This window comes from Emydura macquarii, unplaced genomic scaffold (genome assembly GCF_026122565.2).
Source record: "Emydura macquarii macquarii isolate MOO-44397 ecotype Brisbane River unplaced genomic scaffold, CSIRO-AGI_Emac_v2 contig_3348, whole genome shotgun sequence".
In the NCBI taxonomy this organism is placed as follows: domain Eukaryota; kingdom Metazoa; phylum Chordata; order Testudines; family Chelidae; genus Emydura; species Emydura macquarii.
In genome coordinates, this window is record NW_027133485.1 from 4,909,841 (window position 1) to 4,934,199 (window position 24,359).

The 24,359-nt window shown below is 37.6% G+C and overlaps 1 protein-coding gene across 3 annotated transcripts in view; it reads left to right on the top strand.

The window, feature by feature from the left end:
- NFYC (nuclear transcription factor Y subunit gamma) overlaps positions 1–24,359 on the top strand; it is a 53,983-nt gene that overhangs the window by 15,882 nt on the left and 13,742 nt on the right. For all 3 annotated transcript variants that reach the window (XM_067533994.1, XM_067533993.1, XM_067533992.1), the window contains exons 2-5: positions 12,886–12,998; positions 16,718–16,789; positions 18,965–19,078; positions 22,430–22,525. In XM_067533994.1, the coding sequence (XP_067390095.1) occupies positions 12,894–12,998; positions 16,718–16,789; positions 18,965–19,078; positions 22,430–22,525 (387 nt within the window). In that variant the 5' untranslated portion in view covers positions 12,886–12,893. The remainder of the gene's footprint in view (positions 1–12,885; positions 12,999–16,717; positions 16,790–18,964; positions 19,079–22,429; positions 22,526–24,359) is intronic.

Here is a 24,359-nt window from a genome sequence, read left to right on the forward strand (position 1 = left end):
CTGACGACTCACCTTCCTAATGAGGCCTTTGTAAACACTGTGTTGCTTAATTGCATCTTTTCAAGGACATATCAGATTTCTGGTGGGTATTTAAAAGCTGCTAGGTTAATTAACATCCTGCAGTCTGATATGAACTGTAAGGTTAATGACGATATTTTGTTTGATTGTATAGGATCCCACTTTTCCAGAAGATTTCTTTACTTTTGGATGAATTAGTCATATTCTAAAAAGCTAGTTGTAACAGGATTCTGTATAGGAATTTGGGGCACATCTGAGTTACCCTAAGCTCATGTGCCGGAAGCCAGTGTGAAAAGCAGTAACGGAGTCACTCTCTGAAGTTGGATCAGAAGTGTCTGGTTTGCTCTAGTCAAGGAGTATAAACACGGAGTGCATCTCAGAGCCACTTGGAAAGAACTATAGGTCCTGCAGGGAAACCCTGGGAACAGCGGTGCTTGAAGAGCAATCGCTCACGTTTAATTCTGTTGTTGTTTGAGTCGTCAATAAAGTCAGACTCCTGGAAAGTAGTAAGCATGGGCTTTTGTGGGGTGAGGAGGTGTGTGTGTATGTTGCTCAAAGTAGATTTGAGGATTTTACCTGCTTACACTAGTATTTTTATATTGCTGTATGTTTAAATCACAGAAACTTTGGTCCTTTTTTTTCTTGACTTCCTGTGCATCAAGATATAAGACACATTTAAAACATAGATGGAGTATGCTCTTAAGTAGACTAAGGATCGTTTCCTGCACTGGCTCAGGCAGATGGACCAGATGTGACCTAATAGAGTCTGAAGAGACCCAACTCTGCTGATTCAGGGGAATTTTATTTTGATATAGGAAATCTAGATAAAATAAGAAGCATGTTTTTCTCATGTGATCACTTATTTTATTAGCTATGCAAATATTCACACTCATTATTTATTGGCTTCTGTTAAAGTGCCTGCTTGCTGGAAAACGAGGTATTGAGGTATAGTGTTTTATTATAAAACATCCAAAGAAACTAGATATCCACTAATGCTGACAACAATGGGTGGTCTAGACTTATGTTTCTTCATTGTCGTTTCCTGTTTATAAGTTTTCATTTGCCATGCGGTAGCTGTTTGTTTAGTTGAAATTAGATTCTTCTTGGTTCCAAAATGAATAAACATTTGTGCGATGCCACTAAAATATTTTAAAATAATATTATACAGTATAAACAAATGAAATACATGGTTCTTCCCACTTGTTTATAAAAACACTTTCCTGCATCAGACCATTTTTGTTTTATCTTGTGGCTATATCAAAAGTGGAAACAAATCTCAACTGACTGTACCAATTCAAATGACTTTCTGTTGGAAAGCATTTGTCATGCATAACTATGATGGTGTTTGTATGAATGTATATATGTATGAGCCTAGTTCATTACAAATCAGATACCCAATCTGCACATTCACTATTCTTTTTACCGAATCCTCTGAAACACTGAGCCCCTGAGACTCTTTCAAGTAATATCCCCCTATCTTCACGTGCTGTCTTTTGCCTGACTGTCTTTCCATTTCAGGAGAGCTGGATGCATGTCTCTGGTTCTTGTCGGTGCTGCTTCTTAGTCTGTCATTCTGGTTGCTTCACCATGATATGAGACTATTGTATAGCAGCTGAGCATACTACTATTATAGCACTTAAGTTAGAAAGCACAGTATTAAAAATGCTAATGGCCTCCTGCAACCCTTGTCTACACTGGTGGTCCCAAATTGTTGCTGCTTGTGGATCTGTGTCAACAATAGTGAGAACTTTTTCTGAAAATATCTATTGTTAGGCAAGGCCAGGCAGTTTACTAACATGTTCAGAATCCAAGCTAGAACCCAACTGAGTGGGTAGTGGAGAAAGGGATAGAACAAATAGCCTTTAGCATCGTTTGTTTGTCTGTACACGTTGCAGCACTAACTTTGCTAACTACGCTGTTGTTTAATAACTCTTGTCAGCATAGTTCTGTAACACTATCCAGAACCTGCTTTACAACCATTTTACAACATGGTGCTCCAACATGGACAGGGCCTGAGTGTGTTCAGGTGGTGAAGAGAACAGTCTCTCACTATGAAAGCCAGTTAAAAATCTGAGCATATTTTTTTCAAGTACATAGGATTCATTTTCTTTCTGTTGCTGTAGTTGTGGTACTTTTATGCTACCAGCTGTGCTGCAGCTATACAACTTGGCCTCTGTCCTAAAGATTATGTTGTTTGGAATGGTAAACGGAATACATTTGATGCTTTGACATTATTTCTTGAAAGGTGGGTCAGCTGCCAGGCTGAAAGTTTTATACATCCTCTTGAGCAGGCCTTTAAGCAGAGAAATGTACAGCAGGTTCAGGCACTGTGTCTTTTGAGAAGCAGTTATCAGCCTATTGGTATTATTTCCCAGAGGATGGTTTCAAAGCAAGATCATAGTCAGCTCTTGGGACTGGAGCAGGGCAAACACACATGTAGAAGAACAAGTGCTATTGATCAGTGGCCCAGAAACTAGCTTTCAGTACAGCTAAAACGTTCTTATTATTGCCGAGACTGTAAAAGATCTCATGCAGTTCATTTTCAAAATCACAATTTATATTCTGCAGTCAGTGGATTGAACGTGCCTTGTTAAAGATAGGGCATTTGGCCTTTGCAATTAAAATATAATTGCTGCGGTATCTGTCTGCTGGTAATGTTCTGCTTTCCTTGTTCATGTGCAGAAAGCACCTGCCATGCTCAGACAAACTTTAAAGAAATATGCTTTACTAAAACCTTGTTAAAATATACGTACCCTTTTGTGAGAACATTTCTTGCTTTCTAAATTGTTCTTCCTCCTGATGCTATCATGATCAAGTGCCTGTGACATCATAATTTATTACTATGGAGAGCAGATTCTTTGATACAAGTGTTGGGTTCTGCATATCTGATATCAGAATTTGTCCCTTGAATTTTGGAGACTGCAGCAATCTATTTTGGCGTTTGTAGTTTGAAGAATTTTCGTCTGATACATTTTAAAAATATATTTATCATAAAGATAATTATGAATTTTGACAAAACAAATATGCTCATTTTCTGACACAACAAATATATTTTTGATTCTGTTGGCTTCTAGTTTTTCGTTTTGTATGGTAGTTGTGGTGCTCTTTATTTCATGCTATTAAAAATAGCATGTAAAAAGGAAGAATACGGGCTCAACATGGTTTTTCCTTTTCTGCACCTGAGTTTGCTGATAGAAAGACCTTTTGTGAGTTTTGTGGAGTAGTGGATTTTGTAACACCAACAACATCCTGCAGCAAATGATCTTTCTTGTTGGAGCACTAACTATTTTCAGTTCAGGCAGGGTTTTCCTTTTCCTTTTTTGTACTTGGGAATGATACTAGAATGTGACAGAACAAAAAAATGATCTTGTATTCCTGAAATAAAGAGCACCACGCCTACCATACAACACAAAAAATGAAGCCACCAGAATCAAAAATATATGTGTAGTGTCAGAAAATGAGCATATTTGTTTTGTCAAAATTCATAATTATCTTTGATAAATATATTTTTAAAATGTATCCGACTAAAATTCTTGTATTCATTGAAATCCTGCAATATACATGTGTATTAGAATATTTATTTGTAGAATTTCTTTAATGCTTCCCAACAAAAAGGCAAAAATACAGTAGCACAATTCAAAATGCAAAAACAGTACATTCAGAAAGTAAAACACATCAGATATATTACATGACAAAGGAAGTCTTATATGGAGATAGTAAACATTAATGTAAATAGGAAAAAAAAGTGAGAAAATAAGAATGGAAAAATTCAAAGTCTGGTCTAGTAGCATATTAAACACGAGACTACAAACCAAGAACTCCTGATGGCCAATCCTGGCTCTGCCATTAACTCACTTTATAGCTTTGGGCAAGGTGCTTACCCCCTCCTTCAGATTTTCCTGTCTGTGAAATGGAAAAATCTTATTGTACCAGGACATAGTGAGGATTAAGTGGTAAGTTTTGTATGGTGACTTGAAGATTTATAGTGCTGTATAAATGCTAAGTGCTTATACTGCCTAATAGGAGGCTAGATAAAGTGTGAGATATTCCAGGACCCATAAGCAGGCACCCAGATCCTCAGGGTAGCGGGGCACAGGACTCTAAGGCTTATTTAACTTTCTCTGCAGAAATGAGTCCAAGGGTTCCCTGATTGGGTTTGAAACAGTGAGATAGTCTCTGTGTATGATTTAAAGGCTCATAAGAGCATAAAACGGCCATATTGGGTCAGACCAATGGTCCATCTAGCCTAGTATCCTGTCTTCCAACAGTGGCCAGTGCCAGGTGCTTCAGAGGGAATGAACAGAACAGGCAGCTATTGAGTGATCCATCCCCTGTTGTCCACTCCCAGCTCCTGGCAAACAGAGGCTAGGGACACTCAGAGCATGGTGTTGCATCCCTGACTATCCTGGTTAATAGCCATTAATGGACCTATCTTCTATCAACGTCTCTAATTCTTTTTTTGAACCTTGTTATAATTGTGACCTTCCCATCATCCCCTGGCAACGAGTTCCACAGGTTGTCTGTGCATTGGGTGAAGAAGTACTTTCTTCTGTTTGTTTTTAAACCTGATGCTTATATATTTCATTGGGTGACCCCTACTTCTTGAGTTGTGTGAAGGAGTAAATAACATTTCCTTATTCACTTTCTCCAGTCCCGTCAAGATTTTATAGAGCTCTATCATATCCCCACTTAGTTGTCTCTTTTCCGAGATGAAAAGTCTCAGTCTTTTTAATCTCTCCTCTTACAGAAGCTGTTCCATACCCTTAATCATTTTTGTTGCCCTTCTCTGTACCTTTTCCAATTCCAATATATCTTTTTTGAGATGGAGCGACCAGGTCTGCATGCAGTATTCAAGATGTGGGCGTACCATGGATTGATATAGAAGCATTATGATATTTTCTGTCTCATACTCTATCCCTTTCCTAATGGTTCCTAACATTCTGTTAGCTTTTTTGAATGCCACTGCTATTAAGCGGTTGTTTTCAGAGAACTGTCCACAGTGACTCCAAGATCTCTTTCTTGAGTGGTAACAGCCGTTTTAGATCCCATCATTTTGTATGTTTTTAGGGGGGATTACGTTTTCCATGCAGTACTTTGCATTTATCACCATTAAATTTCATTTGCCATTTTGTTGCACAGTCACCCAGTTTTGTGAGATCTCTTTGTAACTCTTAGTTAAGTCCAAAGCAGACTGCAATCTTGAGTAATCTTGTATTGTCTGCAGTTTTTTCCACTTCACTGTTTACTCCTTTTTCTAGACCATTTATGAATATGCTGAACAGCACTGGCCCCAGTACAGACCCCTAGGGGATACCACTATTTACCTCTCTCCATTTCAAAACCTCACCATTTATTCCTATCCTTTGTTTCTTGTCTTTTAATCAGTTACTGATCCAGGAGAAGACTTTGCCCCTTATCCCATGACTGCTTAGTTTGCTTAAGAACCTTGTCAAAGAGTTTCTGAAAATCTAAGTACACTATATCCAGTGGATCACTCTTGTCCACCTATCTGTTGACCCCCACAAATAATTCTAATAGATTTGTGAGGCATGATTTGCCTTTACGAAAGCCAAGTTACCTCTTCCCCAACAAATTGTGTTCATCTATGTGTTTGATAATTCTGTTCTTTACTATAGTTTCAACCAGTTTGCCTGGTACTGAAGTTAGGGTTACTGGCTGTAATTGCCGGGTTCACCTCAGCAGCCTTTTTTAAAAATTGGCATCACATTAGTTATCTATCCAGTCATCTAATACAGAAGCTGATTTAAATGATACATTACATACCACAGTTATGTACAACCATGAAGCTTCCATAAAGAGCAAAAGCAGAACCATAAACAGCTACTCAGGCATACTAAGGCCTGGTCTACACTGGCTGCGGATTTCAGCAGCAGTCAACAGGAGATACGCAAGCTATGTACAGCGAGAGTCCTGTGGCACCTTAAAGACTAACAAATTTATTTGGGCATAAGCTTTCGTGGGCAGGAAGCCACTTCTGACGAATCAGACAAAGTAGGTTTCTGGATTTCTGCTCATGAAACCTTATGCCCAGATAAATTTGTTAAGTCTTTAAGGTGCCACAGAGCTCTCGCTGTTTTGCTAAAAACAGACTAACACAGCTATCCCTCTGGAACTCAAGCTACGTACAGTAACTTGCGTATCATCCGTCTACTTCCTAATGTTTACTTACTGTGGCTGCAGACAATAAATGCCCTCCCATCGACACAGCGCTTCGCTTCTTGCCATGGTGGATTTACAGAGTCGACTTCTGGGTTTGATTGAGTGAATCTTCACTGCTACTCAATCGAATCTGCAAAATCGATCCTGCACTGCCGGCAGTGCTGGCAGCAGGTAGACATAGCCTAAAACTCCAGTAACTACTCAGAAGACTCTGGCCAAGTCTACACTAGCTAACTTACTTCGGCACAGCTGTACCAATACGGCTATGCCACTGTAAGAGTGCTCACATAGCCACATTATGCCAACTGGAGAGAGCTTTCCCGTCAACATGATAAAACCAGCTCAATGAGCAGCAGTAGCTATGTCAGTGGGAAAGCATCCCCTGCTGATATAGTGCTGTGCAACAAAGCTTATGCCGGCAAAACTTATGTTACTCAGGGGTGTATGTGTTTTTTCACACCCCTTAGCAATAAAAGTTTTGCCGATGTAAGTGCTAGTGTAGACATGGCCTGAGTTTCACTATAGCACTGTTTTGTCTTCCTCATGAATAGAAGAGCTACTGTATAGCAGATGTTTTTCGTTATCTGGTAACATACAGCTCTAAAATGAAAAATAAAAAACAAACATTTCACCACAGGAATGTGATGCAATCTAGAAGTCTGTAGACAAAGCTACTAGCCTGTGGGTAAGCAATTAGGTTTAATTTCCTCTAGTCTTCTGAAATTTGGGCATCCCAATCAGAATTTATCCTTTTTTAAAAAATATGGGATGGAATAATAAGTTTCTAGTGTCATGTAGAATCGGATCATCCCCAATAAACTTGAGTGATTTATTTTAATTAGAACACAGTGTATGAAGTATTTCTTTCTCTTGATGCTGTTTGTGCTAGTCAGCCGAGATGTGTGATTCTTGTTGACACTGCTGAGTTCAAGGTTCTCTTTCACACTGAAAGCTTCTAATTAAATTACAAACCTCTTCTGCCACAAGATTCTAACTTTTTCCCTGTCAAAGTCTGTCCTCTTTTTTAAAAATTTTGGTTATTTTGTGTTGGTTTTAATTGAAACATTTTGTCTACAAGTTAGATCATGGGTCAGCTTCCAGAAAAATTAGGTTCTATTCTAGGCTCTGATATTGGCTTGCTGCGCATCTTCGGTTGAAGTACTCAGGTCAAAAATCTTTCAAAGTAGTCTGTGATTTGAATGCCTAACTCTTGTGTGCTCAACTGAAGGCAGCTTTGACCGGATTTTTATTTTTATTTTTTCACCCTCTTCCAGTAGTGCTAAGTTGGGTATCCAAAATTGGAGAACATTTTGGAAAACGTCCTTAAACTACTCAATGCTTCCTTTTTTTGCCTTTTTAAATAGAACTTCTGTGCCTCCTAGGGTTGGTCGTAACATTTAATTAATGTTTGTGAAGGTGTTCAAGTCTTTGAGTTCATTGGGTGAAAAGCGCTGTATAAATGCAAAATGTTGTTTGTTGTGGTAGCCCAAAGATAGAGGTTGTTCTTGGCCTGTATTTCTCAGCAGTAATCCTGCTGGCCACATTAAAGAGCAGCATTGTCGGATTTTTTGTGCACTCATGTCCCCTGCTAAAAGGATGGTGGCAGTGAGAATGCAGAGGAGCTTAAAATAGGAATATGAGGATCCCAAGGGTTTACAGTACAAAATTTTCAGGGGAAGAGAAGCAAAATGTAATGAAGTCTTAGGCCTTGTCAGTACAATAAATTTGTATCAGTTAAAACTAAATTGGTCTAGAAACTTATGTAGTTAAATCAGTTCAACTGTCGTCTTGTGTGGGCATTTTAATTTTGGTTTGTTTGTTTTATATTGATTTAGTTTAAATAAAATCTGACATAAGGAATTTGTAAATTGAAATAAAAGGGTACAGTCCCCTTCTTGTGTGGACAAAATTAACTAAATCAGTTTCTATATACCAGTCTAGCTAATGTATTTTTCTTGATCCTTTTTCTGAAATAGGCTGATGTTACATCCTTGGAAGTAGAACAATCTCTCTCTCTTCAGCACTTAGAAGCCTGATTTATAAATTGTTCCTTTAAATCTATCCATGTCTTCTGCAGATTGTACAAAACTAATCTATTTGATAAAATGTTAGCTGGACTTTGAGAAATGGCAGGTTTCTTTTCCCAATGACTTTTTTTTTTTTTTTTTTTGGTCTCCTTAAGCTGAAGGAAAATGGCTACATTGGTATAACCCCTCTCGCTTCCTTCTTTTTAATCTTTTGCAGACTACCTTTCTAAGTCAAACATTTCATTTTAAATTTTTTTTCTTGTGTCAAGGACTGCTTGTATTAATGTTTCAAGCTGTTTTAACCTGTCTAGGAGACACAGACCCCAACTTTGTTTTAAATACTTTCTATCAGCATAGCACTCCTTCCCAGATACTCAGCCTTTGGTGCATCGTGTTTCTGGCTGCATGATTTTTAGTGGAGATAATTATCAATAGATCTTTACTAACCTCAAATTGCCTTCTCTATGCAGTTTCCTAATAATTATCTTAAGTAGTTATTTAAAGTAGCAATTATCTTTGAATCAACCACCAGGCTATTGATTCTGCATTCTGAAATATTAGTGTTGTATTTATTTACTTTGAAGATAATGATTTTAACTCATTAAGGCTTTTTTAAATTCTAGAAGACTAGATTAAACTGGTTTTGAGCTCTTTCAATAGCCTGTGCTAATTCATACAATAAGTATATATGGAATACCAGGGAAAACTTGCGTTAGCAGATACAGACAATAGAGGATGAAACTTTACATTAGTGTAATTTTAACACTTCCTTGTCCTTCTTGTCTAACACTTAATAATTTATTCACCAATTGGTTGATTTTGAGTCTAGTTGGAGTGGGCTTTAAATAATTAAGTTGTGCAACTTTGTAAATTAAAAATAAACTGCACTACTCTTCATTATCAATATCAGCAATGATACACTTTTTGATAGTCATGTTCAATAAGCATTTCCATCTGCATTTTGCTTGCTGCATCAAACGCTATCATTTCTATTTTGAGAGGAAAAGATTCAGGAATCTGGACTTGTCTGCAGATGGTGTAGATTTCACTTTTGGAAATAGATGAATCATAAAAGCAAGTACATGGTTCATATGGCAGTAGCAGTTTTAAAAGGATTCTTCCAAGATATTATTCTATTTTTTTACCTTTTTTTTTTTGCAAATGCCACCTTGAATAAAATTGGGAGGAGGGAGGATGTTAAAAATTTGATGTATATTGCCCTTTGCTTACTTTCAGAATTTTGCTGAGATTGGACAGTCTAATTAGATTGTCAGTTTCACCTTCTGTTAGAGTCATTTTAACTTATTCTCCTGCACAAAAACAATGCTGCAATGTTTAACTAAACTATTTTCATTAATGGCAAAAATCATGAAAACATTTCTGTTTTGATTTTAGTGTTTGTGAGAACTTTTTACTGTTTTTCTTTAAACTGTATTTTGATCCTAGGCTACTTCATAGGATTTCTGTAAGGCTAGTCAGCTTTCAATGAAACAATTTAGTAATATCCATGTAGGTTTTAGAAGTAAAATTTTCCTAGTGGCTGGTATTTTTTGTTGTTGCTTGGTTTGTTTTATTTTGCTTTTCTGTTTCTTGCTGTTTGTAATTCACTGTGCTATTAAATGGATTTGAATGCAAATCGTCTTTGAAGTATAATCTTGAAAAACTGTTGCTTTTGCCTTTTGAGTGAATAGCATCATGAGTTGGGGAAAAATCCTCATCTGGTTTTAGTGTTGTTGATATGTGAGTTCAGTTACATAAGTGCATATTGCCATCACAGAGCAGATTTGAAGGATTAGCTTGTGCATTCCTAAATCTATATTTCTGTTCTTCATGTGACAGAGCAGAGGTGCACAAATTCAGAATTCAGTTACAAGACTTAGTTAAAATATTTTATCTATTTTTATTTTCCTTTTAAACATTGGAAGATTCTTCGTTCATAAGTGGTTTAATTATTAAAATTACTGTATAATACGCTAGTCACTTCTGTTTCCAGAGAGATTTTGTAGCTGCTTTTGCCTTGATTATCATCATGCAACAGTTTGTGGATACTTGCCAAATATTTGTAGGTTAATCTCCTAAAATCATTTTTGTCAATCTACCCCAACAAATTTAAAAAAAATTAAATGTAACCATTCACAGCATATCTTTCAATATGTCCTGATTTGAAGAGTGTACAGTTTAGTTAATTTGTATTAAACTAGCCATGAATGGTCTACTGTAGGTTTATCCAACAATATTCTTTTATGAAGAATAATTATTGTATTTGGCACAACGGATCTAAAGCCCACCAGTAATCTCCCCCAGACAACATTTTAAACCACGTCACATCAAACTTTGACATTACTTTGCACCTCTGCTTGAGAAAAGACATAAATAAACCACTATGTGCATTGGATCAGAAGCTGAACGGGAATTGTGCCTAATATGCCAGATCTAAATTTTGCCCCATGCCTTTTCCCATTACATCACCAGACAGAAATAACATGATGTATGTTGGGAATTGTCCTTTTAAAAAGTAGCCCATGGTTTCTCTCTCCACAACCCACTGAACTTTTAGGAGTGGCTTTTTTTAAATGGAAACATCAAAGCAGCTTTGTATGACCCAGGAGAACATTTAGAATAACTTTTAATTTCTTTGTTCATTTAGGAAGTGAGCAGTGACTGTCCTGGCATTCCCTGAAACACTTCTTATGCCTGGGGAATAACAAGTTCTGTTCTGCAATGTTCTACGTTTCTGTAATTCATACATGCCATCAGAATTGGAATGATCCTAGTGTGTAAACACAGCACTTCTTAAGCATTCTTTTGCTAGAGTGTTGAAGATTGTAGATTGTTGTCAGGAATTCTAGAGAAACCACACTTTGCCTTGTGTGCCTTTTTTCTCCTGCTATAAAGCTGTTTCTTTGCAGTTAAAGTGCTTTTAAAGAGCATATTTGGGCTTGTCTGGCATTAGCCACTTTTGGCTTAAATGTTATAAATCTTTTTAGTCACACTTAGAGGACTTGATCCTGTGATCTGTGCAAGAAAAAGCCTTCATTGGCTTATATTGGAGTTACTTGCATATGAAGGGAACAGGATTGGCCCATGGTGTTTCAGTGGCATGTAAACCCAAGTTTGAGGTTTTTTTAAACTATATAGCTATCTGGCTGCCAGTCCTATTCTTTACCACTGTGATTATATAAAAGGGACAGAATTCAGTTGCGGTATATGTTATATATTCATTGATCACAATTGTGAGTGCTAGTACAGACCTTAAGTTTGGTCTCTTATCAAGGGACAGGTTATAAGGTATCCATAAAATGGATTCTGTATAGTTCTAAAGTCTAACAGTTTGCTTCACAAACTTCAGTTCTGGAATGCTAAATGACAAGCATAGTTTTGATCAAATACAAAAACAAAATAAGTGGATACCTTCACTGTAAAAATCTCTCTTCTGGCTGAAAATGCTTTATCTGATTTTGAAATTAACTCATAAGAATGGCCATACTGGGTCAGACCAGTGGTCCATCTAGCCCAGTATCCTGTCTTCTGACAGTGGCCAATGGCAGGTACTTCAGAGGGAATAAAAGAACAGTCAGTCATCGACTGATCCAATCCCTGTCATCCACTCCCAGTTTCTGGCAATCAGAGCACCCACAGCATGGGGTTTCATTCCTGACATCTTGGCTAATAGTCATTGATGGCCTATCTTCTTCAATTTATCTAATTCTTCTTTGAACCCCTTACAGTTTTGACCTTCACAGCATCCCCTGCCAATGAGTTCCACAGGTTGACTGTGCATCGTGTGAAGAAAATTACTTTAAATTGAAAGAGATTAGAGACAATTTTGTGAATTTAACAGCACTTTGTGTATAACCAGTTAGTTTCTCCTAGTGTTTGTGTCTTTCACACAGCATCTGAGGGAAGATGTGTTTTTAAAAATAAGAAAATGGAATTGTAAAACCACAGAAGGCGTGAGATCTCGAATAGGTGTAGAACCATAAAGTCATTTTTAAAAAAAACAACAAACATTTAACTTAAATTGACTGTTCCATTTAAAATAGTGTTAAATTAGATGGAAATTCTGTGTGAAGTTGACATTCCAGCCTTAAGCCTTCTCTTGCACCTAGATACTTCAGAGACTGTGCAATCACAAAATTTGTGATTGCAATAGTGTGGGCTAATGCAGAGTAGTAGCTGCATAACAATTTCTTTGATTTTGTTGAATTAAATTGATTCTAATTTTTAAAAAATAGAGCTAGTGTAGATAACTCATTGTGGATGAAAACCAAGATAGAGATGACCCCATTCTTCATTGGTGCTTACTTTGCAAGCCTTTCAGATCTGATAAGATATTCATGGTCTTGTACTTCTTTCATGGACATCATAAGAGTCCTTTTGGACTGGACATCCAATAGAACTATAATGTGTGCCTTCCACTAATAAAAGGGAATAGGTAAAGTATCTTAATTTCTTTGCCAGTCTTCAGATCTTGGAAATGATGTTGGAAGTCTCTTTTTGAGAGAACAGGTAATTTCACACACTTGTGTGTGAACTAGATAGACTTGTCTTGGTTGGAGAGTTTTGAAAAGTGACTTAAGAAAAACTTTGACTTTTTAAATCCAGTTTCTCCTCCATCTTTACTAATGTTTCTTTTTTTTTATCCCCCCCATTCCCCCAGTTATCACCATGTCCACGGATGGTAGCTTTGGCGCGGCTGGCAGTAGTGATGCTCAGCAAAGCCTTCAGTCTTTCTGGCCTCGGGTCATGGAGGAGATTCGAAATTTAACAGTGGTAAGAGAATGTCCTTTGATAATGTGTAAAACCTTAAGAGAATGTCCAGTACAGGAGTTACGTGCTACTTTAGTGTCTTGTAGCAAAATATTTGCAAAAACCATCTATATTTGGCCAAATTCTTCTTTCAGATATGTACTGATAACTCCCTTTGGAGTCAACAATGGAACTTGTGCATAAATATCTCAAGGCAGATCAACTGCAAGAAACTGCCTAGCCCAGCTTTGGGGTTAGAAAATGAATATGCTGCTGAACTGTATTTTGATGTGTATAAATGTACACATTTAGCAACATTTGGGCTGTAGCTCAGCAATAACTAAATCAAATTTACATCTTTTGTATACACATGGAAACATAATAGTCATCCATTATAAATATTTTTTCCAGATTAAACCAAAACCTTTTGGGGGAGAGAGAATGGAATCAAAGACTGTTTAATATAGAGAGTTGCAACTTTGTTTCCGAGAAGGTTTCAGAGGTATTCAAAACCTTTGGAAAAAAATAGTTTTGGAATAAATATAGATAAGTGGTTGTGGGATTGCTATCAAGATACTGGCTGCCTTTGAGTAACTGAAGGTCAAGTGACTGGGAATATGTGTTAGAAACTATACTTATTACTGTTTGAATTCCATAATGTAAAGTGGTGTGGTTGCCACATTCCAACAAACAATACCTAACATTGTTAAGATGTTTCCCAGACTGAAGGAAAATCTGTGGATGGAAGTTTGATTTTTATTTTCTGTTTCCAGAATAGGGCTTACTTTTTGTCATATTTTATTTGAAACTTGCTTGCTGACTTGTTACATTCAAAAATTCAGATTTTTAGATCATTTAGGGTTTCGCTGGTGGCAACACTTAAAGTAAGTTTTAGTGCCAGGGCTAAAAAAAAAAAATGGTGTTGCAAAGTACATTGGGGGGAGAGGGGGGAGTTTGGAGAGGGGGACACAAAGGCTAGGTGTTGCCCCAATACTTATCCAGTGGAAATCCATTAACTTCTTCCTTCACCTGATTACACCACTTTGAAACAGACTGGTGGTAGAGTCTCTGTCCTTTCCCTACCAGTTTTCCTGTAGTTTGTGAAATTCACTGAGGAAAAAGTACATTTGTCCAACATTATTGGTTAGAATTTAAATGCACAAATTTCAGGATATTTAGCTATGACTTTTATAGTAATCACTTGTTTCAGAATAGTCAAAGTTAGGTTATCTAAACCAATTAATCTGATATTTCTAAGCACTTATCACTTTGATATCTAAGCACCAATATCAAGGTGATAGGTAGTTTAGGGCTCAGTATACCCACATTCTTGTTTGTGCATCTTGGTGTGTTATCTTCTATTTTTCATATAAAATGCGTGCAAGATTTTCTAGCCTACATTATTATATAAACCTATTACTAGTGAAGTTAGCAGGTATTATGGATGTGATTCTGAGGGTGGAATTTTGATAAACTTTTGTTTCAAAGGTACTATGCCCACTTTAAAAACTAATTGCTTTGGCGAGTGTGAAGTTTTAAAAATAACCTGAAGACAAAGTGCACAGTATTTAAAAAACAAACAGGAAAAAAAATCCTTACACTTTTTCACATGCTTAAATAACTCAGAGCAGAACATAATTTTGTCAGGTGAATTTTTAAAAATAAATCTATCGGCTGCGAATAAACCATAAAGATTTCAGCCCCAAATGTTTTCTGCTTAAAAGAAGCACCTGAGAACAAGGGCATATAACAAAAATGCCTTTTCAAGAGTGACTGACATCTCTACTACGACATCACAATTACATAGTCTGTCCTAAAATGCAGACTTTTCTGGTTTAAATTTGCATTAGCTGAAAACAAAAGGGCTCAATTTGAAGATGGTCCATTTGAAATGAAGTACCCTATTCTGATAGAAGTCTAAAGATAAGTTTCTCCTTCCAGCATGTTACACAGTCTTGGCTCAAGAAATAGATGTAGCAATCTGTATGCAGAGACCAGAATTAATTACTTGATCCCTTACTGCACTAAGCTCTTATGTGCAAGAGCTGTAGTTTGTCTTCATCTGCATGTGGCAAAGTTTTATTCTACAGCTAGTCTAGAATGAGCAGTTTAATTTCTAACACTGCTGTCGTGAATCTCTTGCATTGCAAGTTAGAAAAATGTTGAATGCTGAGTTGTAAGCTTCTGCCTGAATGAAAATTTTAATAAGGACCGTAGGGGAAAAGCAATTATAAAACAGTCCTAAGCAGCCACCCTTCACGTAATCAGGCACTGAAATTACTGTATGTCTTGTAAAGCCAACACACTGAGTTGCTGTGTATGTGGACCTGGGCAAATTGCAAATTCATTTATACGTATTGTGTAATGGGGGTCAAAGCAGTCGTCTGAGGTACAAACTGTTCTGGTTGACTGCTGTTTGAGACCATCTTTATTTCTGTTCTTGTGTTTTCGTGGTGTGCACACTTGAGTAGAAATCGGGGGGGAAAGGGAACTGTTTAAGAATGTTTTTCCCATAAAAAAGAGGGGAGGAATGCAGCCTCATCTTGGAGAAATTTAGAAAATAGGACTAATGATACATTACAGCTCCAGAATTAGTTGATGCCTAATTTGGAAAAAGAAAAGATGAGGAATTGATCTTCTAAAGTTTGCTTAGCTTGGTAGTAGCTAGTCAATAAGCCATGCTTCTCTTAGACCCAAATAAATACACAAGATATGCAAATGTCTAATGGCCATAATACTTATTTACAGGAATAAAATATGTTTTCACCCTAAAAATAACCAAATGTGTAAGGTATTAATCACTTGTTACAGAAACTAGGGGAGAATTGTATCACTGTGAGATCTCCTGGAAAGGATTCACAGATATGCACAGAAGTCAGTGTACAATAACTCAAAGATTCTAGATTATAAAGCCGGAAAGGAAGGACCACTATGACTTTCCAGTTTGAACTCTTGCATGACACAGGCTATAAGACTTCCCTAAATTAATTCCTGTTTGAATTGGCTTATTTTTTAGAAAAACATCCAATCTTGATTTTAAATTGTAAGTGACGGAGAATCTACCACAACCCTTAAGTTGTTCCAGTAGTTAATTACCCTTGTTTAAAAAAAAATTTTTTTTTTGAATTGTACCTTATTTCCACTCTGAATTTGTTTAACTTCAACTTTCAGTCATTGGATCTTGTTAGTAAGGCCTTGTCTACACTAGAAAGTTTTGTCGACACAAGTTACAGCGATGGTCAAAAAGCGCTGTAATTACAACACTTGTGCCTGTCCACACAGTGCACTCGTGTTGCTGAAGCACGTTCGCAGTTGGTACTCTAACACTGACCGAGAGAGCAGGGCACTGTGGGCAGCTAACCCACTGTGCAGGAGGATCAGGGGAGGAAATGATCAAGGTCCATGCTGTTGAGTTCAGAGCACGCTGCGCCTGCTCTAGGGCCCAACCTCTGTACTGCAGGCAGCAGCTATGCTATCTATTGCCCAGCATCCTTTAGCAGATGAAGCGGAAACAATATAACAATTAGAATGGCTAAGAAAGTGGATAAGAAGGTAAACATCAAGTGTTTGTAGTTACTGTACCTTAGAGAAAAATAAAAATTGTTGCCTCTTACAGGAGATACACTGTTTAAAGCAGAGAAGATCAATTTAGAATTCTTCTGAACATCACTTATCTCTTACTTTTGTTTTCAATTATTATGCATAGTTGAACAGTTTATGAAGTCTCCTTTTGCTCTTTGCAGAAAGACTTCAGAGTGCAGGAACTCCCACTGGCTCGTATTAAGAAGATTATGAAACTGGATGAAGATGTGAAGGTAAATTCATACTTGGTCTTTTACGCTGTAAAACAAAACATACAGTTATTAGCCATGTTGATGAGCACCATAGACATCATTTCTCTGGAGTGCAGTGTTTGTAAGGAAAAACAACCTTATTGAAACCTGTACAAGAATTAAAATACCCCAACAGCTGTCAGAACAATTTCACTGTTGATATGAAAAGCCCCCTTGAAAATGGAGTGATTGTTTCTTTTTTGAGGAATACTCGAAAATGATTCAAATATTTGTATGTCAAATTAAGTAGGCCAAGTCAGGTGCCTCATACAGCCTTCTCTATCTAGGTATTTGTGGGCCCTGTCGGTAGTATCTGAGTGCTTCCCAAAAATTAATGAGTTAATCCTCAAAACACCCTGTGAGGAGTGGAGGTAATATCTCCGTTTTACATATGGGGAACTGAGGCATGGAGAGCTGATATGCCAAAGGTCGGTCAGGCAGGCTATCAGAAAGCCAGGAGTTGAATAGTGTTCTTGAGTCCCAAATCAGTTCCTTAGCCACAATGTCATCTTTCCTTCCAATACATTAAAGTCTGGAGATTATTTATTGATAAATAAAAAAGAGGTGCTCAGGATGCCTTGTGGAGATTAATTGCCTGCAGCATTGTGGTGGCTTCAGTTGTTAGCAGTTTGATAAATTTCACAGTATTTTTCAGATACATTCTTTGACAACTTTTTTCATTCTTTAACTAGCTTGTGTAGTGGGTCATATAATTGGTACATTTTGCATTTTAAAAACAAATTTCCTCATGTTTTGAATAAAGCATTTGCAAATAATTTTCAGCATTTTCCCAGTTCTAGTAGTGACTAGCTGCTGTCTATCAGTTCTCCTGTCTCCTTCTGATTTCTGTGACTTTTGCTTTCACAAAACTACAAAAGCATTTAATATAAACCTAATAAACTTTTTTTAAAAAATCCCTACAATCAGTTGAGACAAATATTAGTACAAAACAGTCGTATTTTACACTTTATCAAGGAAATGTGGCCTTTGATATTTCATAAATTTTAGATCTGAACCCGTGAAACAAGCAAACTAAGAAATCAGTATTTATTTGTCATGTTATGGTCTTCCTTATGGGAAAAAGGTGTGCATGGGCCCAAGAGGAAATTTTAAACGTCCACTCACATAACAGGAAAAACAAAAATACTACTGTAAATATCAGGAATTTTTTTTATTGCTTATCCAACTATCTTTTTGCCTTAAATTAGAAGTTTTGGATGTGAATTTCCAAGAGAGTTCATGGAGCTTATGACTTCCATCCTTTTTCTTGTGAATGTCACCCTTACATTGGGAGACTCTTTAACATTTAAATAAGCTCAGTGAAAAAGGGGTGTTCTTTGCCTACCTTAACAAAGCAAGCCATTCTTTTTAACCAGATGGAATTCGAGGCCCAGTTCAATGCCTTAACCAAATTAATGCAAAATTCCCTGTAATGAAGGGAAAAGAGAGATGGAAAGTAAAATATTGTTTCCTACAGGTCATTGTTTAACAGGAAAGAGATTATCCTGGGAAATAAGTCTAATACAAAGGTAGCTAAAGTGAAACAGTTCTAATAGAAAGGTAATTGGAGCCAGATTCTGCTAAGAAAATGAAATTTGGTGAGACTGGCGATATTTTTTTTAAATCTTTATTATCAGTTAATCATAACCTAATTTCCCCAATCCATATTATATCATCTCCGATATATTAGCCTGCAAAATAGTGAGAGCTGCTGGTATAGATTATCCCGCAGAGTGAAAGAAGAAACCTATTAACCTATGAAAGGAAGCCTGTCTGTCATGTGAATTGGTAGTGGCATTTCACTTCTATTGTTAAAGGTAAGGTTGACCAAAACTTTGTGTTAGCATAGGGTAAACCGGTGAGCTGTGTGAAATTAAAATCTGATAACATTCATGTTTCATTAAATAAACTTTCAAGGAAACATGTAACTGACCAGTATTCTTATTACAGTGCTTGCTTCCAATCTGGTAGCCCTTTGGACCTCCAGATCTTGCAGTGAAATGGCCCTCAGATGTAATGTGGAAATCCCCTAAACTTCCAGATTACCATTTTATTGCATCTGAACTATTTATCTGTTAACACTATAACAAGCTTCTGTGACTAGACTCCAGGGTAGCACGTTGATTGAGTGAATGAAATGCACGTTTTTCATTGCAGATGATTAGTGCTGAAGCTCCTGTGTTGTTTGCCAAGGCTGCTCAAATATTCATAACAGAACTGACGCTACGGGCGTGGATACACACTGAAGATAATAAGCGCAGGACTCTGCAGGTAATGGAGAACTATTTCCATGAAACCTTGAACTGACATGTCCATGTTTTCTGACCCCTTTTACTTTCTATATAAGCGCCTTTTGCAGCCTTAAAACCCCTGGTCAGAAGGGAGTGACAAAAGTCCCTGCCCAGAGACAGGTGGTGGCTGGAGACCAGACACCTGACTGGGATCTCCTGGAGTGTACCACAGAGGAGCTGCAATTACCCTGCATCTGTGACAGTGCACCTTTTAAAATATGCTCCACCTATGGAACAGAGATAAAAATGCCTCTTCCGCCTCCCCTCTCCCCCCCCTTACTTTCTTCATGGCCATTGCTGGCACTTTAGATGCTAAGGTGAGATATGCCTTAGAATCCCTCAGATAAACTGAAGTGTGAGGATTAATAGTCCTTCTAATTTTTATCCTAGATAATATCCGAAAGGGCAAGTAACTTTGTCTCAATCATGTTGTGCTCGTGTATATGCTTTTATAAGTCTCTAGCATCAGTGATTTTTTTCCTAGTACCAAATAAGACCCCTCCTTTTTCTATAATTCCTGAAATCAGATGCAGGATTTTTAAAGATGTCTTACAGCTTTGGTCATCATCCGGTCATCCATTATAGAAGCAGTTTTTAATGACAAATTTTCATTTTTGTTAGAAATTCAGCTGCCTTGTCCTTGAGTGACTTCAGAACTTGGATAAATGCTGTTCAGTAATGGTGACTTAAACTAAAAAAAAAAGTCAAATTGTATGGTTTGTTTGTTTGTTTTTAATACTTCAATCAGACACTATACCCAAAGAGAGTAGCTCCATGGTATGTATATTCCCATCACCCTCCGAGTCAATAAGTAGTTTGGGGTGGGATTTTAGTACCCCTTTTCTCCATTCCACCCTCTCACCTTGGTAGGCTCACTGACTCTCCTGTGGGCTTTCCTTCTTCTAATGTACTTTGTGGTCTACCAGCTGTATATCTTTTAACACTTTGCTCTTCACGCTTCCCTTTAGCCCTCTTAATTGCCACCTTCCATGTTACCGTTGATCTCTTAACATCACTTGGGATACCATTTTTCTCAAATAAACTCATGTTAACTTCTACTTAGCTCCTTTTTCCACCCCAACTCCTTGGTTATGCTCACTTTGCGACCCTAAAATGTTCTTAAGCAGTCTTCCTGGTGGTACAGAATAATGTCACTTTTCTATCAGATTGCTTCTGACTATTTTAAAGAGAAACCCTCTTTGTTTAAAGTTCAGTGTCATAGCATTACCTTTTGTAATTATCCTTTTGAGAGGATATTGATCTTACTATGTTAAGTCTATTGTGAATTAGTGGCTCCCCTTCACTCACTTCCTGAGCCAATTCCTGTGCAACTGTGACTAAATCAAGAGCAACCTCTTTTCTTATGTGCTTTAGAACCAACTGTCCCCAGACACTATAAATAATTGTATCATAGATTGTAAAGTCAGATGGGATCATCTCATCTGACCTTCTGTATAACAGGGACATAGAACTTCCCCCAAAATAATTCCTAGACCGTATCTTTTTAAAAAACATTCAATCTTGATTTACTCTTGATTTTAAAGTGTTAAAAAATGTTTATCAATGTTTTTCTCCTAAAAACTTAATCCAGTGAAATGCTGAGGCCTGGTGTACACTGAAAAGTTAGGTTGACCCATCTATGTTGCTCAGGGTGTGAAAAATCCACACCCAGAGCAATGTGGTAAAGCTGACTTAGCTCTCCGTATACACAGCATTAGGTTGACGGAAGAATTTTTCCACTGACCATACTGCCCTTCAGGGAGCTGGATTACCTATGTAGATGGGAGAACTCCTTTTGGCATAGGTAGTGTCTACACTGAGACAAGTGTAGAGACGTCCTTAGAAACTGAATTATGTGTAGTTTGGTTTCATCATGACTATTATACAGTATCCCATTGAACTTGTATGGGAATTTACATAGTACAGAACTGCACTGCAGCAAGTTTACAGGAGTCTTTATGTAAAATCCTAGCAAAAGGAGGAGATACTGCATCAAGAATACTTCATAACCATATTAGTAAGAGAGGCTGCAGATCAGCAGTTTGGGTTTTTCCTGAGGTTTTTGGAATAAAAATGAGTACCATTCACTTTGCATTTAATAAAGAACACTGTACAAAAATGAATGCAGAGACTTTTAAAAAAAAATTAATAAAACTTTTTTCTGCCTTACTGGAAAAAAGAAATTAAATCCTTAGCAGAAATAAAGGTGTACTAAGGGCTTGGTTTGAATACAGAAAAGTTATTGCTCTGCCCTCGTTTGCCTTTTGATTAGATATTGCAAGATCTCAACATCTTGATCAAACCTAGTTGGTTGAGTTTGCGAGGCCCTAAAGTCAAATTGATGGCATATATGTGTTTGTGATAACTTTTGAAAGTTGCATCCAATCACCTGATCTCATCTCTGCCCATCCTTCAATAGACACCCTGTATGACTTAGAGAAGAAAAATAATAATTGGGAGGTTAGGTAGCACATGCGTTGGGCGACCCTGGTGTGGCGGGAATGGAGTGCACACAGACCTCTAATATGGGAGGAGTAAGGGGGTGGCGGGATGAGATTGGGAGCCCTTGTATATGAGAGAGGGCAAAATGGGGGGGAACATGCAGGACTCTGGTATGGAGGGTGTTGGAGGGGCACATAGACTCTGGCAAGTAGCAGAGGGAAGAATGGTGTGGGACATGGAGAGCCCTGGTATGAGGAAGGTGGAGGGAGGAGTTGCAGAGAGTCCCTGAAATACAGGGGGATAGGAGGGTGGTGAAAAGGGAATTTGTCCTGGGGAATGGAGGGATGCAAGGAACCAGTCGTCGTGTGCAGTGAGCTCAGCCAACGGAAGGTGAGTGTATGATCCACTAGTATGTGTGTACCAGAACCTTGTTGGAAAAGAAGTTAATGACCTTGCGGCAGCCACAATTCAGGATATATTTTTTGTTTTAAGGTTATGAATGAAAGAAACTGTGACTTTATTGTATAATATAAGCAATGAAAATATATTTGCCGATGCTGGCGGGGGGGAGGGGTTTGGCTGAAATTGTCGGAATGTTATTCAAGTGACTAAGATTGCAAAACACAAGATTTGCATGTTTCATTCTGTTGAGGGATAATAAACTGATGGTATAAGGGTACACGGGGAGAGGGTAACTACCATTGCAGATCTTCTTATTGCTTGTGGTGCCCTCTGCTGTTTCTGAATTAATAGTACTAGCTATATGAGTGGGAGCATTTTGAGCTTCAAAGAAGATAATTCAGTTCCATATGATGGGCATTCTTAACTTTTATTCACTCAACAACCAAACAGATAATGCAAATAATCCTTCACTTTTGAATTGTTTCAGAGGAATGATATTGCCATGGCAATTACAAAGTTTGATCAATTTGACTTTCTCATCGATATTGTTCCAAGAGATGAACTTAAACCTCCAAAACGGCAGGTGAGTTGGGAAAACAGTTACTACTATTCTTTACTTATAAGGTTGATTATCCACGTCAGTATTTACATACTTCTGATATTAAATAGTTATACAAAGTGAGGTTCAAATATACGGCAAGTATAGTGTATTGTATGCTTGTGTTCAATATTTAATGTTTCAGTTTTGTAGACACTTAGTTTTTTCTGTATTATTGCTGTTGCCAGTGCCTTAGAGATGTAACTGGGTGCATTTTAGAAATCTTAACATATAGCATGTTAATAAATTAACAGAGCACTCTAGTGAGGATTGTATAAAATGGAACATTTGATTATCATCACAGCAGGCATAGTTGTGCCTGTGCGTGGTTACACCAGATATTTGCTTCCATAGAATGAAAGCTGAGTGCAAGGTCCACATTCCTTCAACCACTGAAGTCCAGAAATATGTTGCATTTGTAAACATTTCTCCTTAAAAGTTTGTAATTGGCTTTATTTTAAAGGGACCAAATGACTGCCTGTATAGGAATTATTACAATAAAGTGTCCATGGGGAGGCAGCACGGCCTAGTAGATAGAGCACTTGCTTTGCTACTAGCTTGCAGGATGATCTTAACAAATCATTTACTCTCTGTGCTTCAGTTTCCCAACTGTAAAATGGAGTAATGCCACTTCCTGGTAAGTTTTCTGTGAATCTTTGAGATTTACTGATGAAAAGTGCTGTCTAAGAGCTGGGTAGTATTAAAAAGTTTTTTGTTTTCCCTTTGGCATTTCCGCATTATGGCACTTTCAAGTGCCCAGTTGTGGCTTGAGTTAGGTTATGTAATTAAAACAAACTTGTGTGCCAACTGGTAACTAATTTAAAAGTGAAAACTTATATGAGACTGATTTATGTAATTGCTGGCTCACAAGTCTGCTAATAGAGGTTACAGATAACGAAAGTTGCTAACATTAAGGATGCTTAGACGTCTAGAAACCTGTTGAGCTAACACATTTATGCTGTTGGAGAAGAAGGAAACACTTTGCTTCCCATAGAAGTACCATGTTCTACTCTTTTTCTGGGCAGTTGTTGCTACTGTAAACATCCTTGACTGGAAGCTGTAAGGTGTTAGAAGGGAGCTTTCAGTCGGATGTTTACAGCGGCAGGCTGCCACAATCCTCCTGAGCATGAGGCCTGCTTTGAAACCTAACAGGTTTGTGTTTAAGACGCACTGGTTTCTCTGCTCATTTGGGGCCATGCCAGAAACGGAGCAGGTTCAGAACACAGTCCACTTTTGCTAACTCAGAATGAACAGAGTCACAAATCCAACTTTCTGCTAGACCAATTTACAACTTTCATCTAAAAAGTTTATTTTCCTCCACTGTTGTACCAAGCTGTGGAAATATGTAGTTGTTCATCTAGTTCTAGAAGTCAGACTACTGTACCTCCCTTCTCTACAAACTATCTGGTAGGCTTAAATGACTAGGTTAACATCCAGTGCCATAAAGCTTTCCAGGGAATTGTTAGACTTACAGACAATGCTTCAGTCAGTACCTTGTTCAGTAACTCCTGGAATCGTTGCCTGACTTCCTTTTAAATTGTGTGGAGCTGAAGTAACTGCTTCCTTTCTGGATAATTAGGTCCAGTGTTTTGTAGGTGCTGGAGCAGATGATTTACTTGTAGTCTGGGACTGCCGCTGTGATATCTTTTGAAGGTTTTAGATTGCCTAAAGCTTTGGGCAAATCCATGATAACCCTTAGAATTATCTGATCCAACTACCCTAGCACCTCCCAGATGTGCTATAAAACAGTCTGCTTTCTTTGAAGTAGATCCCAGCAGGTGTATCACAAGATTTTCTGTCATCTATCGACTCCAACGAA